This window comes from Pteropus vampyrus, unplaced genomic scaffold (assembly GCF_000151845.1).
Source record: "Pteropus vampyrus isolate Shadow unplaced genomic scaffold, Pvam_2.0 Scaffold44, whole genome shotgun sequence".
In the NCBI taxonomy this organism is placed as follows: Eukaryota; Metazoa; Chordata; class Mammalia; order Chiroptera; family Pteropodidae; genus Pteropus; species Pteropus vampyrus.
Window position 1 is genome coordinate 359,680 of NW_011888825.1, and position 16,826 is coordinate 376,505.

Genomic DNA, 16,826 nt, shown 5'->3' on the forward strand with positions numbered 1-16,826 from the left:
ATGGGGGCCCCCCATTCTAGGCCGGGGGGAGTGCGAGTCGAGGCCCTGCTGCTGCTCGGTTTTTGGGGGCTGGTGTCTGGGCTCAGCCTGGAGCCTGTCTACTGGAATTCGGCGAATAAGAGGTGAGTGGTTCGGGCTGGGGAGACCCCACTTCCTCCGGGCAGGTAGGGCGGAAAGCTTTGGGGACTTTGGGGGTTGCGTTCTCTGAGCTGGGAAGAGGCTTGAAGGAGGGTGCTGGTGTTCTGCTGGGAGCTGATGGGTAACTAGATGGAGGTGATCTTGGGAGCCAGACTCCTGAGTTGCACACAGAGCTGGATGTGGGTGGTGATATTCAGGTGTTGAGAGTTTGAAGGACCCCAAAGGGCAAGGATATGAAAGTTCATGGGAAGCGGGGAGGGCAGTGGAGTGGTTATGTGGGTTTGTGGGAGACTTGCTTGGTGTCGGGGGCTGGGCTTGAAGGGAGCCTGGTTAATGTCAGCTCTCAGGAGAGCAGCTGAGTAGGTGCTGCTGAAGCGTTGAGGGGAAGGGCAGGGTGCCTCTCTCCCTAGAAGGGACTCAGTGTTGGAGATGGGAGGGAAGGGGGCTCAGTTTAGGGGCTCTAGAGACAACTCCCCCAAGGCATCTTGACTCATCACACAGTGGGTCTCTCAACTCTTGCCCACAGCCAGAGGGTCAATCAGCTCTTGGTGGAACAATTCTCAACCAAAAGATATTCCTGTGTTTCTGGCTTGGGGACTTCTTTCTGGAAGAAGCCTGGAACCCCCTACAGCCTCTGCTTTTGCCCTCTTGCATCTGGAGTCCTGAGGTCTCCATTGCTTCCTCCCCCATCTTTGCTGCAAACTCTTCCATCAGACCAGACCTTCTGTTCAGCGGCATGCTTGCTTTGCTCTGAAAAAAGGCCAGGGGTCAAATGAAACTTCAAGCCACACAGAGTAGGACAGGACCCATGGAAGGTCATCTGGGTCCTTTGCCTCCATGAGATCCCACTCCCCATTAGCAAATGAGTTCTGTGTTTTGAAAAATTTCTACTTCCCTGAGGCAGCTATGTGAAGCCATGGGAAGAGGGTGGGCTTTGGAGCTCATCAAATCCTAAAGTCTTAATCCTAGCTCAGCTTCTTTCAACTGTGTGGCTTTGGGCACATTACTTAACCTTTCTGAGTTTGTAGCCTCAATCCTTACAGCTTTTATGAGGATTAGAGGTAAGGTATTGGAACATATTATATGCTCATTAGAGGAGAACTAGGATTATTGCCCTTCCTCTCTGTACTTAACAGCCTCCGTCACATTTCCCTCTTCTAGCCTCCCTCCCATATACATCTCTTTGGGTATAACCTCAACTGTCTTTTCTCTATTCATTCTCTATTCATTCTCCTACCTGTCAACTCTCAGCTGCAGTTTGAGTATCAAGTGTAGCTTGAGGACATTAGGCTTATTCTGACAGAGTTAAGAAAAGGGGATTAAGGTGTTCTAGGGGCTCTTTGGAATGTTGGATGGGAAGGAATGAGTCATTTGGGAATCTGGGAAGATACTGAGCAACAGTCCCCTGGGACCCAGTTCTGAGCCCCTGTCTGCTGTTAAAGCACAGGGAGGGGCTGCAGTCATTGGCAATAGTGGCTTTGCTGGGTCAGTGGATGCCTGGGCCGAGGGAGATGGGCCATGGGCTTGTATTGGCTGTAGTTAGAAGAGTCAGCTCCTTCAATTTCAAAGCAATAGGGGCACTTTCCCTAGTAAGTCTGAGACCTGGGAGAGAAGGGGTACTGAGCAGGAAAATGTTTGGGGCACTTGGCCTCCAGACCCTGGTTCCGATTAGCCCCATTTAGGGCCATTGCCAGACCAGGCATTTGCCTCCTGTCATGTCGCCTTGCTAACTTGGGACACTGATCAGGATCACTCCTGACCCCGACATCTCTGCCTTGAAATCCCTGAAATTCGGTGGTGGCCTGGGGGAGGAGAGGCTCTGCCCCCATGGTTGACTGCCATGGAATAGTGAAATCACCTGGGAGGGGTGGGCTGTGTGGTTCCAGAGAGGCCAGCTCCTTGGTAACTGGCATCCTGTTGCCACGGCAACAGGGCTGGTGATGGAGCAAGAGATGGCAGTGTGCATGTGGTGAGGGCGGGCTGAAGAGTGCATTTGGGCACACCAAGGGGCAGGAGACCTCTGAGCCTGGCTTCCTGCTGATTCCGACATGAGCTTACAGAGTTTTTAGTGCCTGCTCTGTCAGAACAGACTTTCTGCTCAGACAAAGGCTAGGCTGTCCTGCAGGGATGTGGGGTGAGGGAGGAGAAGCTCTGGGGGCCAGACCTCTGACACCTCTCCCTCTTGTCCACTTTGCCCTCCTCTGTATAGGTTCCAGGCAGAGGGTGGTTACGTGCTCTACCCTCAGATTGGGGACCGGCTAGACCTGCTCTGTCCCCGGGCCCGGCCTCCTGGCCCCCACTCCTCTCCTAATTATGAGTTCTACAAGCTGTATCTGGTAGGGGGTGCCCAAGGTCGACGCTGTGAGGCACCCCCTGCCCCAAACCTCCTTCTCACTTGTGACCGGCCAGACTTGGATCTCCGCTTCACCATCAAGTTCCAGGAGTATAGCCCTAACCTCTGGGGCCACGAGTTCCGCTCACACCACGATTACTACATAATTGGTACTGCTGGGCAGAGGGCAAGGTTGAGTGGGGTGACGTTCCTGGGATCAAGAGCAGATGAGGGAAGGAACTTCTAGAGCCAAGAGAGAGATCCCTTATACCCTTGGGTGGTGTTTGGGCCAGGACATGGAGACAGAACTGAAACTACACTCTGGAGTGCTAACTTTTCCCTCTCTGTGGCTCTTTTCTCCCAGCCACATCAGATGGGACCCGAGAAGGCCTGGAGAGTTTGCAGGGAGGTGTGTGCCTTACTAGAGGCATGAAGGTGCTTCTCCGAGTGGGACAAAGTGAGTGGGGCTAGGGCATACCTCCTAGGATCTGAGGGAGGTTGGGGCAGTACCATCATGGTCAGGAGGCTGCAGTCTCAGTCCCTCTCTTTTGGGTCTTCCCCATCTCCAGGTCCCCGAGGAGGGGCTGCTCCACGAAAACCTGTGTCTGAAATGCCCATGGAAAGAGACCGAGGGGCAGCCCACAGCCTAGAGCCTGGGAACGAGAATGTGCCAGGTAGGAACTAGGGGTCCGGCCTCCTGCCTTCCCCAGCCTCTTCTGCTTTTGGACCCCAGCTTCCCTGCCTTTACCCTCTCTCTCCCTCTTAAGTCTTTTTTTTTGGGGGGGGGGGGGTAGGGATGATATAGGAAAGAAGAGAAGAAAGGATGGGAGGGTGGGAGGAGAATGGAAGCCAAATGAGGAAAAGACTCAATTAGAACTAATTAGCCAAGTCAGCGCTTCAATCAGTGCTGTCAGAGAAGTGGGGAGGACTCCTTGGCATGGAGCTAAAGGGCTGGACACACCTGGATTCTGATCTGGGCTTGTGGGGGGAGGTGGGATCCCCAAGAGGCCTGGGCACTGCTGGGGAAGCCCATGGGGACCCCCAAGGCTGGGTGTCCAGATACCCAGGTGGCTCCTTCAGCCCCTCCCCCTCTTTCCTCCTTCATCCTTTCCCTGCCAGGTGACCCCACCAGCAATGCAACCTCCCGGGGTGCTGAAGGCCCCCTGCCCCCTCCCAGCATGCCCGCAGTGGCTGGGGCAGCGGGGGGGCTGGCGCTGCTCTTGCTGGGCGTGGCAGGGGCTGGGGGTGCCATGTGTTGGCGGAGACGGCGGGCCAAGCCTTCGGAGAGTCGCCACCCTGGTCCTGGCTCCTTTGGGAGGGGTGGGTCTCTGGGCCTTGGGAGTGGAGGTGGGATGGGACCTAGGGAGGCTGAGCCAGGAGAACTAGGGATAGCGCTGAGGGGCGGTGGGGCTGCAGAACCCCCCTTCTGTCCGCACTATGAGAAGGTGAGTGGTGACTATGGGCATCCTGTGTACATTGTGCAGGATGGGCCCCCCCAGAGCCCTCCAAACATCTACTACAAGGTATGAGGGCTCCTCCTAACTGGCTCTCCTGGATCTAACCCTTCTTGGGGTGCTCCTCCAGTATAATTCGTGGTTAGAGGGACACCTCTAGTATCTCCTTGGCCCCCTTTGCCCCTCCAGCTCCTTTTCTCCTCCTGGCTGTTGCCCTCTTCTCTACTTGTAGGATTCCTTAAGACTTCCACTGAATCATCTCCTGTCCTATGGTTGGCCATGTGGGCCCTCTCTGTCTCTGTGTTCCTGGGTCCTATTCCTTTGGGGAGGGAACGAGACTCAGCCTCTTCTTCTGACCATGACCCAGTAATCCTTGCTCCCCTTACCCACTGAGAGCCGGCGGGGGTAACAGTCTGTCTTTTGGTTGGCACCTCTTTCTTTCTGCCTCTCACCGTTTTCCTCTTCCTTCTCTTCTTCTCCTCCTCCTCCTTCCTCCCTTCTCTCTCTCTCTCTCTCTCTCTCTCTCTCTCTCTCTCTCTCTCTCTCTCCCACACACACACACACACCACCCCTCTCTCTTCTGTCTCTAGATTTGTTCTTCTCTAGCATCATCCTCCCTACATCTCCTTTTACCCTCTTGGCTTGTTATCCTGTGCCTCTCCCATATCATGGGTAGGGGCATCAAAGCTTTTCTCCCCTGAGCTTTCTCTTCTGACCTCTCACCAACCACTCAGTCTGCCAAAAAATGGGGGCCTTATGGGGAAGGCTCTGGCACTCCACTCCTGTTCAGGGCATGGGTAGCAGGGCCTTCTTCTCTGCCCTGCCCTAGGCCTCTACATACTTACTCCAGCCATTTGGGGTGGTTGGGTCACAACAGCTACCATGAGAAGAAGTGTTCTGTTTCGTACAGTGGCCAATAGCAAGATATGAACCGGTTGGGACACATATGGACTTGGTCTGATGCTGAATGGGCCACTTGGAACAGGAAGTGACTTGCTCCAGACAAGAAGTGGTCAGGCCTGGACAGAAGTGGCCTGGGAAGTGGCAGAAGCAGAGCAGCAGGAACTGGAAGTGCCTTCATCCAGGACAGGAAGTAGCACTTCTGAAATAGGAAGTGGTCTGGCTGGAAATCGAAGTGGCTTAGTCTGGGCAGTGGGGGTGGGGGGCATGGGAGATGGATGGTTCTTACTCTGTGGAGAAGGGGATGCAGGAAGAGCTTCCTGCTTCAGGAGGAAGCTGGATTTTACTGACTGTAAGAAGATAGGGTGGACTGAGGAGGATTTTCCTAGTATTCAGTGGCACTTCCCAGAATCCCCCTTCCCTTGTTCTCTGTGCTGCTTTTAAGACAGCTTAAGATGACTACCATCTCCTGTGGCAGGCCCAATTTGTCTTGTTCTACTTCCATTTCCGTACCCTAATATAATCTCTGTTACTCAACAGAACTATCCCAAGAATTTATGTGTTGTCCCCCAGTAACCCAGATGGCCGTCTTGTTCATCACATCCTCCATTTTCTACTCTTCAGATTCAACACAGCTCCCTTCTTAGTGACCAAAATGGTGGCCTACTGACTGGTCTAGCTGATAGTGGGACTTAGCAACTGACACTGTTTCCATAGTGACCAGCTTATACCTCTTCCTGCCCTCTAGTACACAATTGGGTATTGCCTCAGTTTCCTCCCAGCTCAGTTTCATTAGATCAGAGCTGCCCTTGGGCACCAAGTCGGCCACCTCAATCACCAGCCAGCATGGTTGCTTTGTCCGCCAGAGGCTAAGTCATCTCTCTGGTGTAGTTCCCAGCTCCTTCCTGATTTTTCTGATTGCTCCATCCAGGGAAAAGGAAGTTGATGTTGCCATGGGGGAGGTGACGGGGTATGGCCGTCACCTCAATAGTTTTACTGTAAAAGGGAATTTTGAACAACAAAAACCAAAAAAAGAATAAAAAACTTCAAAAGTTTACAAGAAGGCTGGAGAATGACTGGACATGAATTGGGACAGAGAACTGGTGGTTAGAATGGCTTTTAAGCTCAGGGTTGGATTGAAGGAAACAAAGGGTAAGGGTAGGGAGAGGGTTGGGTTGGAGGGGTGAGATGGGCAGTGCTGGGGAGGGGAAACGGGCTGGGTGAGAAGGCTAAGGAAAGCAGTCACCTCCAGGGAAGGGAGAGAGGAACCCAGGCAGGAGCAGGAGTTGCCAGGACATCCAGGGCGGGTGTATGTGAATATAGGTTTACATGTGGGGAAAGCCTGAGTCTATTGCTAAACCAAAGCACCAGAGACAAGGCAAATCTCAATTAGAAACAAAAGTAGAAAAAATACATTCACGTTTTAGAGTCTGTTCCCCACCACCTTTGCCCAAGACACCTCTGATGTAAGGAGTTTTGCTATGGGAAGAATGGGTGTGGCTACCTGGAAGACTCAAGCTGCCTGTCCCTTGGCTCCCTGTATACCCATAACTTAGGCTATTCTCCCCTAAAAAGCCTGGGTGCCCAGCCCCCTAGACTCAGATTCATTCTCCAACCACAAAAGCAGCCATCCGGAGCATTGGAGCATCGTCGAAGCCGGTTGGCAGGGGTCACAACCTCTGCCCTGTCTGCCCCTCCCCTGATTCTAGGTCCCCTCCTGCTGTCTCCCATCTGCCTGGAGGTCAAGGGGTCCTCTTGCTTCTCCTCTGTCCAGTGGGACCCTTGCCCTTCTCCCTGTCTGAGCAAGATGCCTGGGTCTTGAGAGGTACAGGTTCTGTAGGAGGGAAGTTGAAAACTGAGAGGCCAGGTGCTGGAGATGTCTGGAATGTACTGTATTCTGAACCCGAAGTGGAGCTGCCCGAGGTGGGGAAGCTTGAGGGGGGTGGAAGGGCTGGTCCCTTGCCCCTTAGTGGGGGTTTGTCGTCATGGCAACATCCCTTTCTCCACACAATGGGAAGCCCCCCTCAGCCTCCCGCGTGGATGAAGCCGACAGCCCCATCGCTGGCTATCAGCCTCAGGGACTTGGCAACCGTCACTATGGCAACCCAGAGCTCAGCAACAGGGCCCAGTGAGAAAGGGAGGGGTCCAAGACTGGGGCAGGGCTGTATGTAAGAGGGGCAAGGGAGCCGAAGGAGACACCCCCTACACATACATCTAGAGGCACAGGTGGAGAGACATGAGGAGAGAGAAGAGATAAACAGTCTCCGTGACAAACACCTCACCAAAGCACCATCATAACATGCTGAGAGACAGGAAGACACCTGGGAACAGATGCACAGCTGGGGAGAGGAACAACACATTCTGCATATCACCCTGGGACACACCCCCTTGGAGCATTGGCATCTATAGACTCCCTCCCACCCCCAACATTAATAACATAAGACTTACAGCCTCCCACATGTGTAGTGACTTGTATATCTTTTGAGTTATTTGAAAGCGCTGGTGGCTTCCACACAGAACAACATATGCCATACTATTTGCTTTCCGAGCACAAATACACACTCTCCTAAAGTAACAACTACAACAAAGCAAATAGGCAGGAAGACATTCATTCATTCATTCATTCATTCATTCATTCATTCATTCATTTACTCAACAACATATTAAGTGTCTACATTGTTCCAGGGACTGTTTCAGACACTGGGAGTATATAGTGAATAAGTCAAAGTCCCTGCTTTTGTGAGGTCCACATTTTTGTGGGGAACAACAAAACATTTCTGGTAGTGATAAGTGGTATGAACGAAACAGTATCAGGATGAAGAGGATGGAGAGTAACGAGGAGATGCTTTAGATTAGGTCAGGAAGGTCCCTTTGAAGAACTGACATTTGATAAGAACCTTGAATAATGCGGAATAAGGCATGCAGTCCGAGAAAGGGCATACTCAACAATGGGAACAGAAGTGCAAAGCAGAGAGGTGAAATCTTGGCATGTTTGGGAATAGTGAGGACATCATAACCTCACATACATTCTAGATGTGTCCCGTCCTTCTCCAGCCTCCACCTATAGGGGACCAAGTCACTTACGGTCTAGAATCTAAACTTAAGAAGTCGATCTAACTCAGTCTTCTATTTTTTCTCCCTTTAGTTCTTGTGTGTATGTGAGTTGTGTTTTCCTCGACTAAATTTTAAGCTCTTGGAGGGCAAGGATGGTGCACTGAACTTCTTGGGGGCTGTGGTACAGCTGCTGGTACAGAGTCTAGAGCAGGCAAACAGAGCAGAAACAAAGGAACTAAGAGGGCTAGGTACCACAGAAGTGAAAATTTTGGGGCTGTGCTGTAGACAGAAGGTCAAACTTTGCCATACCTTGCAAACAGAAACAGGAGATAAATGAAGTTAAAGTGTCTGTGTTTGTGTATGTGGTTTATGTTAGGGATTTTAAGGAGAGGGGAATAGAGCAAAAGTTTGTAGTGGGAATTTCTGATGGGAAATGTTTGACATCACAACTGGAATTACAATGAGAATGAAAAGTGAGCTTCCTAAGGGGCTACCTGGGGAATCACAAACATGGGCACTCCCTCCCCATGGAAAGTTTCGAGATCTGTCGTCAGGCTGGAAGAAATGTCACAGGGTGGTTTGAAGGCAAGGGGCTAGCTGGGATGGACTCAGAGAGTTGGGTGGGGGTAGGAAAAAGGATGCAGCATAAATGGGAGTGAAAACTGGGCAGCAGGAGAGAAGTTTGAAAGGTAGTGGAGAAGGTGGAGTCCTGAAGGGAGTTTTGTGGGGATCAGGTCCCAGGTACCCTGATTCCCACAGGCAGTTGAAACATTTGGTGTCCTGGTTCTTCTTCTTCAGTTCCCATCAGAAACTCTGGCAATAGCTCCCTTCGACTTCAGTGACTGGTAGTGGTGGTGAGGAGATTGAGCAGCCTCAGGGGGCGGCAGCTGGTGAGTGGGGAGGAATCTGTGTGCTCAGCAAACAACAGCCTCAGTGGCCAGTAGCTGCCTCCTCCCTCATCAATCAGCCCCAGCCAAATGTCCTTACATTCTCATCACCCCAAGGGGACTGGGGCTGGGCCAGGGTCCCCAGGGGAGTGAGATGGGGATGGGTGGGGGAAGGTGGGAGTGGTGCTTGGCTTTCCAACTCTTGGTCTGTGTTCTCTCCTCTCCTGGAAGCTCTTCATGTCATGGCCTTTACCATCGTGAGGGCATCAGCTACAAATCACTTGTGGGGGGTCTGCAGGGGGGAGATTGTGGGGAAGAGGAATGAGTCAGGGATGAAGAAGAATCTCCTCTGGTTCTCACGGGACCAGCCCAGGGCACAGTCTGCAGGGAAGCTATTGGCACAGAGACCCGGTCCCCCCAGCTGGCCTCTCCATCCCTGACTGATGCTCTAGACAGCAGGGTGAGACCTCGACCCCCTGAATGTCCACTCTTCCCACCTTCTCCTAGCCCCTAGCCCTCACTCTCCACTTCCCACCAAGATCCGGAGGTCTGGCCCCCAGTTCACCCCAAATCTGTTGCTCCCCATTGGGGACTGGGGCCTCCAGACCTTATCCTCGGGCTCGCTTTCCCCCTCCTCAGCCCTTGCTCCCCTCAGGGACCCAGGCGTCCTGCCCACTCCCTTCACCATAACAACCATTCTTTTGGAGTTGCTTAAGACTTTAATATCATTTCATTAAGTCAGCTAGTTCAGAGAAGATTGGGGGCACAAAGAGACTGCGGTGGGCAAAAGAGGGCTCAAGGTAGGGGGGAAGCAAGGGAAGAGCCCCCTTCTCTCCGTGGAGATGGCTCTGAGAAATCAAATATTGACAGTGAGAGAACAGAACTTATTAAAGCTGGGACAGGGGTGTGTGTAGGGGGAGTTGTGGGAATGGCCCAATGCCTGGGTTCTGAGGGTAATGAGGTTCTGGGAGGAGAGAAAAGCCTGAGACTGAGACGATACAGTAGGACTACGGGTACAACTTTTCTGCCCCTTTCTTTTGGGAAGTAGAGTCTTGCCCCCTAGCCTTTATTTTCAGCTGTCCCCTAGAGCCCCTGGGGAGGAGACCCCCACCACAGCTGTGGTTGGCCCCCCTTCATCCCTTCCCCCTACTTCCACCTCTGTTGATGAGCTTTGGCAGCGTTTAATCGGATTGAGCAGTAATTAGCAAAGCGAGATGTTTGATTACCTATTTAGCATAATGTAGGGGGCTGGGATCCCTAGGCACAGCCAAGGTTGGTGGGGGGTGGGAGTCAGAAAAGAAATGGAGTCTACATAACAGTTTATCCTGAGGGAGCCATGAGCCCTGTCTATAAGGCTCCCCACCCCAGGACTCCCCTCAGATCTTTACTCCTTGGAGACTTTTCCCTGTGGGATCTGACCAATCATGTCGCTTCTCTTTGCCACCCACTGCCTATCTGATTAGAGGATCACCCACTTAACCCTGCTTGCTGTGCAGCTGTTTTTGGGATGTGGCAGGAACCCTCTCCTTCAATCCTTGCCCTCAGCAACAGGAGTTTGGGCTGGGCAGGTGGCCACAGATCAGAGCCCAGAAACCCACCTTAAAGATAATGGTGGTGGTGGTGGGGTGCCAAGGGCGGGGGCTGTCAATTCTAGAAATAAAGATAGAATAGGTGAGATGGTGAGATCAGGGTTGGGTCTGGGTGTGGGTTAATCCACTGGTCCTTCAAGAGTACCAGAGACTGCCAGTCCTGGCAGTGCCAGACTGGCATAATGAGACCTGTCAGGTGTAAACACCCAGCAAGAAAAGGGAGAACTGAGGTGCCAGCTTCTCTCCTCATCCAGCAAAGAAAATGTCATCAATTTAGTTCCTCATGGAAATGCAATCAGCGGGCTCTCTGCTGGCTTTGTCTTAATTAGGCACTATTGATGGAAGCAGGGAGGGTGCCTTCCCATCCCCCTAGACCAGCTTCGTCCCTGAATCTCCCAGGCCTCTCTGAAACTTCTCCCGACACAGGTACAACTCGAGTCTTCTAGGCGCGGCTTCCTGCGGCCCCGCCCCGCAGCGCCCCCTAGCAGCTGTTGAGGTCTGCCCCTCCAATCACACCCCTCACCTCTCGCTTACCCAGGACTCAGCCTTTGTTCTTATGGAGAGCCGAGCCCCTCCCTGGCCTGGTCACCTTCCCCAGGGAGTCCCCGCCTTCCGTTCCCCCCAAAATGAGCGACGCTTTCTAAAGCCAATCCTCAGATTCCAAAAATTCCAGTTTCGTTCTTCCCTCCTTCCCCCGCCCCGCTCTCCCGGGCGATCCTAGACCCCAGTCCGAACTAAGAAGGGGGAACAAGCGGGAGGGCAGGGGTGCTCCAGCCCCGCTTTTTCCCCTGGACCCAGCTGCAGCCACGGCTGCCTCTAAATCCTGGAGCGCCTTCTATAGCACCAATGAGCCTCGCAGGCGGGACCCCGGGCGCCATCTGCTGGACTCGTTCGGGATGGAGCCCTCAGACCCAGAGGCGGGATCCGGCCATTGGGTTTCCCTGCCTTTTCAGTGTCCTGCAGGAAGGTAGCGCTCGTTGTTTCTAGCCCCAGCCCTTTGAGCCTCGTTTTCATCCCAGTCTTCTCGCATCCTCCAGACTGCCAGATTTAGTGGCTTTCCTTGCCCCCAGCCCTCTTGCCATGGGTCCCGGCGAGGGAAGGCAGGACAAGTTGGGTGGCTGAGCAGGGCTTCACTGCGCCTGCGCCAAGGAGGACGGCTCCGCAGGCTCGGGCTCCTGCGGTTCATCCCCTCCCTGCCCGGGGTTGTCGTGGCTACGCGTGCAAGCGCGGGCCCGAGAGGGCCAAGCGGGGCAACTTCTTAGTTGAAGTGGCCCACCAGTCGGCTTAGAGAGAAGGTCGGCGTCGTGAGGTGTGTGTCGGGGGCAGAGGGGAAGAGAAAAGGAATGCTGGGGAGAAGCGGGAAGCTGCGGGGAGAAGGGCCAGTGGTGAGGAGTTAACAGGGACAGTTGTGGGGCGGGGAAGGAAGGGGCAGTTGTGGGGGAGGGGAGAGCAAAGGGCAGTTGGGGGAGGGAAGGAGCAATTGTGGGGGAAGGAAGAGTCAGTTGTGGGTGGAGGGGAGAAGGAGCACTTGAGATCGAGATGAAGAAGCGGGGACAGTTGTGACTGTTGTGTGAAAAAGCTACTGTTGGGGGGGAAATTTGCCCACTGGTAGCCAGTTTGAGGAGAGGGCCGGTCCCCTACGGTATTTAATGTAATTCCGAGTAATAGACTGAGTCCCAGGCTAATAGAACAGCTCCTCCTGGGGTCTGCCATGTGGGATCATGGGGTGAGCCCCATGAGGAGGAGGCTCCCAACCTTGCAAGCTGAATGCTCCTGAGGCTCCAGCTGGAGGCAGGGAAGCACAGCCTGACGCTTCTCTGGAGACCAGTGGAGGAAGCTGAGCTGCTGTAGTTGGTTTTATTGATGTGCTGGCCTAATAGAACGTTTCTCCTTGGAGCAAAGTACAAATCCTTCAAGTTTGAAACTCATAACCTATAATCAATGCCTGTGGCAGCCTGTGGGGATGAGTAAGGAAAACCACAGGTGGCTGTCAGGATATAGCTGAATGGTGAAAGAATGCCCAATGAATCAGACACTGCCCTCGGGATCCTGACCGCCTGCCAGAGATGCTCCTGCTTTTGGCTATCCTGTTTTCTGAAGAGAGGCACTACTGTGGCCTTCCTTATTCGCTCATTTCCTCCTCCCCTAGACACAATTCGAAATTCATTGTTGGGTGACTTTGGTCCTTCTTCTAATCTGTTCTCAGGGCATTTGGTGTCAAATAATTTTGGTTTTCATTATCAGTCAGCACAGAGTTTCTCAGGCACTATGCTGAGACCTCAGTACACACAAAGCAGAGTTTTCACTCCTCAAGAATTAAAAGCTAACCATACATGTTGCAAATATGGGTTTTCTTTGTTTAAAGAGGTTGCAGATTGTAGTGTGGGCAGAAGGAGCATTTCTCATTTCCTCCCTTCCAGAGGTAACTTGGAAAGAAAGGAGGTAGTAGGAAAATCATCTTGATTTGCTTCATTGACTTGACGCAGTGACAAAGGGTGGGGAACCTGGTGAGTCTTCCTTTTCCTGCACCTTCTCTCACTCACTCATGGCCTTGAGGGGTAGAGTGGATGAGGGAAGCAACCACACCTCAGTGTGGTAGATGTTTTCCTGATTATCTTATGTTCTTATACCTCTGCGCAGAGAGACAGGGCTTCCTAAACCCTCATTAGTGGGGTATCTGTTGAGCCACCATCTTTAACGTCCATTTATTCCTGATGCTTTGAGGCATGACTTTGATTTTTAACCCAATGCTCTGAAGAAAGTGGGATATCTCAGGAAAAGAAGTGAAGATTGCAAGGTGGTTAATGGAGCAGGGATATATTATGATATTAGGGTGTCAGTCATATTTGAGAATTCACTTACTCTTTTTTTTTTTTTAAAGCCTACAGCACCTGGTCTTCCTAGGTGGTCTCCCATCCAAGTACTAACCAGGCCCAACCCTGCTTAGCTTCCAAGATCAGACAAGATCAGGCGTGTTCAGGGTGGCATGGCCGTAGACTATATTAGGAATTCAAAAGGGACTGCGTGTATCAAGGGCCTGGGTTGGGGATGGATCTGGTTGTGGACTCCCAGTTTTTTGTGTCTTCAGGTTTTGCCTACACAATGTCCAGCAAAGCGGAAAAGAAGCAGAAAGGGAGTGGACGGGGGAGTTCTCGAAAGCGAAATGCTCAGGCTGCTCTAGCCACACAGGCTTTGGAGGCCACCTTGCCGGCTAGTGAGCCGGTGCCTGAGCCAGAGCCGGAGCCAGAGCCTCTCAAGGAGGAGCCTGGTGGGTACATGCTGCCTGAAGCTTGGAGGGAGAATATTTGTATTTCCGGGGGGTCTTAGGGCGGGGGGCCCGGGAGCAGATTCTGTTGCTCCTGGGTAAGAAGCAGGGGTTCAGTGGAATCTCAGGTCTTCTGCTGGGTCCCTTTTTTGTGTGTTTTCCTCCTAGCCAGCCTTATACTTGTTCTTTTTGTCTTAAAATGTTCCCCCAGTGCACCAAGAGCTCATCAGCCAATTCTTTATTTTAGCCTCTTCCTCCTTATTTCGTGTTCCTGGTTACTACTACCCCACTGGAGAGGGTCTGATCCCTTCCTTTTCTCCCATTTTTACCCTGGGTGGCAAAACAAATAATGTTTTTCTCCCATTAAAGCCATCACCATGGAGACTCAGCTTGCTTTGCCACCCTTTGAATCCTAAGCCTGACTGATGCTTTCTCCCATCTGTTTGAGGCTCTTGTATCTCCACCCTAATTTTGGCAGGGCCTTGGTAGACAAGGCGGTTCAGGTTCAGGGCCACAGGAAAAGAAGCCTGACATTTAGACTGAGGGAAAAAATCGTTTAAAGAGGCTGCCTCTTGTGGCTTTGATCTGAGGGATTCTTTCCCTGTGGATGAACTGGGGCCAATAGGGTTTGAGGGTTTTTGGTAGCTGTTGCTGTCATTGGGCTGTCTTTTTGAACATGGGCCGGTGTAGATATAACTGTGAGCTAAGTATAGCCCTTCCTTTTTACCTGGGGCTTCTTTACACTGCTAGCAGCCTGTCAAGATGGAGAGAAATAGAATCCCCTTTTCATATTAAAGGTTGAGATATTAAGGTTGGGCATGGGAGAAAGGTCCAGGGTACATAGGATCTTGCCCTAAGATCCAGACATTAGAAATGTACACTTTTTTTTTTTCTTCTGAATTCTTTTGAAAGCAGTTTAAAACAGGACTGGCTCCTAGAATGGGGTGTCCAGGAGTAGGGTGAGGGAGGAGGGAAAACATTGAGGTTCAATTTGGAGAATTCTCTAGGATGGAAAGAGGAGCTTCTAAATGAAAGCATTGATCACCAAATACCAAGGATCTTTGACTCCCTTAGCTCTAAGCTTTTTTATTGTTTGATGTGAAGCTTTTCAGCTGACCTGTAACCCTCATAGAGATTCAGAGAAGACTTGGACCTCTAATGCACCCCAAAATGAACATTAATCCCCATAACCTTTGGAGTTGGGCAAGGATTGAGCCTATTCCACTGGAGACAAGAAGGAGCCTGCTATGGCCTGAGTGTTTGTGTCCACCCTAAATTCCTATTTTTTTTTTTAACATCTACAGCACTTGGTATTCCTAGGTGGTCAGCCATCCAAGTACTATCCAGGTCCGACCCTGCTTAGCTTCTGAGATCATACAGGTTCGGGCACATTCAAGGTGGCATGGCCATAGACCCAAACTCTTATTTTGAAATCCTAATGCCCAATGTGATGGTATTAATAGGTAGGACCTTTGGAAAGTGCTTAAATCACTTGGGTAGAAATGTCATGAATGATATTAGTGCCTTATAAAAGTGGCTCCAGAGTGATCCCTTCCACTGTGTGAGGACATAAGGTGAAGACTGTGACCAGGAAGAGGTCTTATGCTGGCACCCCGATCTTGAACTTCCAGCCTCTAGAACTGTGAGAAATAAATTTCTGTTTATAAGCCACCCAGTCTGTAGTATTTTGTTAGAGCAGCTGGATGGACTAAGACAGGGCTGAAAACAATTCTTGGTGAAGAATGGTGGGTTAAAGGGCAAACACCCTTTTGATATGTCCAAGTAGTTTTTTTTTTAAAGCCAGCACCTAGTATTGCTAGGTGGTCTCCTATCCAAGTACTAACCAGGCCCGACCCTGCTTAGCTTCCGAGATCAGACAAGATCAGGTGTGCTCAGGGTGGCATGGCCGTAGACAAAATACCCTTTTGAGGTCTATAGTGACATCCTTTGTTTCCCTGAATGCTCCTCAGTGCTCATTAAGAAAGGAACAAGAAGAAGTACAGGTTCACAATCTCATATCTCTAATTTTAAAATGCACTGAGAACTAAAAGTTCTTCCCAAAGTTTGGCATCCAAACTTTTTTGGTGGTAAGACATAACTTAAACTGACTTGAAGGTATTTATAGTCTATTTAAGCCATTTAGAATAAAATTTCACGTTTTACTGCAGAGGTACTGCTGATATAAGTTTGTGGAGTGCTATTCTAGAGCCCGCTGTGGGTTGGGGGGTATTATATACCATGCTATATTACAATTTAAAATTTTGAAACATACTTGACCTCAAGGGTTTTGGATAAGGAATTGTAGACCCGTATTTCAGGCAAATGAAAAAAAGTATAGAGAATAATATAATGAACACCCATGTACCCATGTACCCATGTACCCATCACCCAGTGTAAGAATAAATTATGATAGCAACAAGGAAATCCCCTTTTGTTCCCCAGCCTACCTCCCCCAAACCCTCCTTTCCTTCTCCAGAGGTCATTGTTATCCTAAGTTGATGTTTTTTCACTCTCAACTTTGTTCTTTTAATTTTTACTTCATGTGTTCAAGAATATCATATACTAGTATTGTATTGCATGATTTAGACTTTATATAAATTATATTATAGAAGACAAAAACCAGTTTACTCTTGAGATTGTCTCAGTCTCCCTTCCCCTGTCTGAAACCTTGAATGCCCTCAGCTTTCTCAAAGGGCGTTGGATTTCTTGGTTACCTGTCCCACTCATCACAAAGCTCCTGGAATCATCTACTCCACCTTTTTCATGATTTCCTTTCTTAGCCTCTATGCCTTACTCCCCTCTTAGTTGTTTTGTTTTGTTTTGTTTTGTTTTGTTTTTCCTGGAAGTTAGAGTATCCTGTTCTCCAAAGTCTTTTGGTTCCATCTCATTTTTCCTTCCTCCTTTCAGCTCATGGGAAATGGGAAACCCAACAATTTTACCCCAGTCTCCTGTGTGAGTGACAGATCAGGAGGTATACTTGAGTCAGGAGAGATCACGAAAGCAACACCCTCTGGGTTTTAAGGAGGTTCCAGAGTGGATATGACAGAAATGAGTATCCAGCAGCCTAGCTGTTTGAAGAGGGACCAGTATCTGTGGTCCCTGGCTTCTTCATGTGGGAAGAGGATTGGGGGAAGAATGGAAGGCCAGAAGCTGAATGCCTAGAATAACTTTAGTATTGAGGTTTCATTTTCCTGCCTCCCTCCGGCC

General features: G+C 50.8%; 2 protein-coding genes, 1 non-coding gene and 2 pseudogenes across 3 annotated transcripts in view; 2 read left to right on the forward strand and 3 right to left on the reverse strand.

Annotated features, from left to right (window-relative positions):
• On the forward strand, positions 1-3,999 carry EFNB3 (ephrin B3). Its single transcript, NM_001305198.1, is given in 5 exon segments — positions 1-122; positions 2,348-2,640; positions 2,835-2,927; positions 3,040-3,144; positions 3,590-3,999. Coding segments are annotated over 5 exon segments (1,023 nt in total).
• Positions 4,000-11,898: 7,899 nt separating this feature from the next.
• The window catches only part of DNAH2 (dynein axonemal heavy chain 2), a 96,856-nt gene continuing 91,928 nt past the window's right edge, over positions 11,899-16,826 (forward strand). Inside the window, exon 1 of the mRNA XM_011358869.2 lies at positions 11,899-13,622. Within this exon, the coding sequence (XP_011357171.2) occupies positions 13,403-13,622 (220 nt within the window). The 5' untranslated portion in view covers positions 11,899-13,402. The remainder of the gene's footprint in view (positions 13,623-16,826) is intronic.
• LOC111738941 lies at positions 13,234-13,352 on the reverse strand. Its single transcript, XR_002780041.1, has one exon. It is a non-coding gene; the product is annotated as a 5S ribosomal RNA (ribosomal RNA).
• LOC111738942 lies at positions 14,915-15,033 on the reverse strand (annotated as a pseudogene).
• On the reverse strand, positions 15,418-15,533 carry LOC111738874 (annotated as a pseudogene).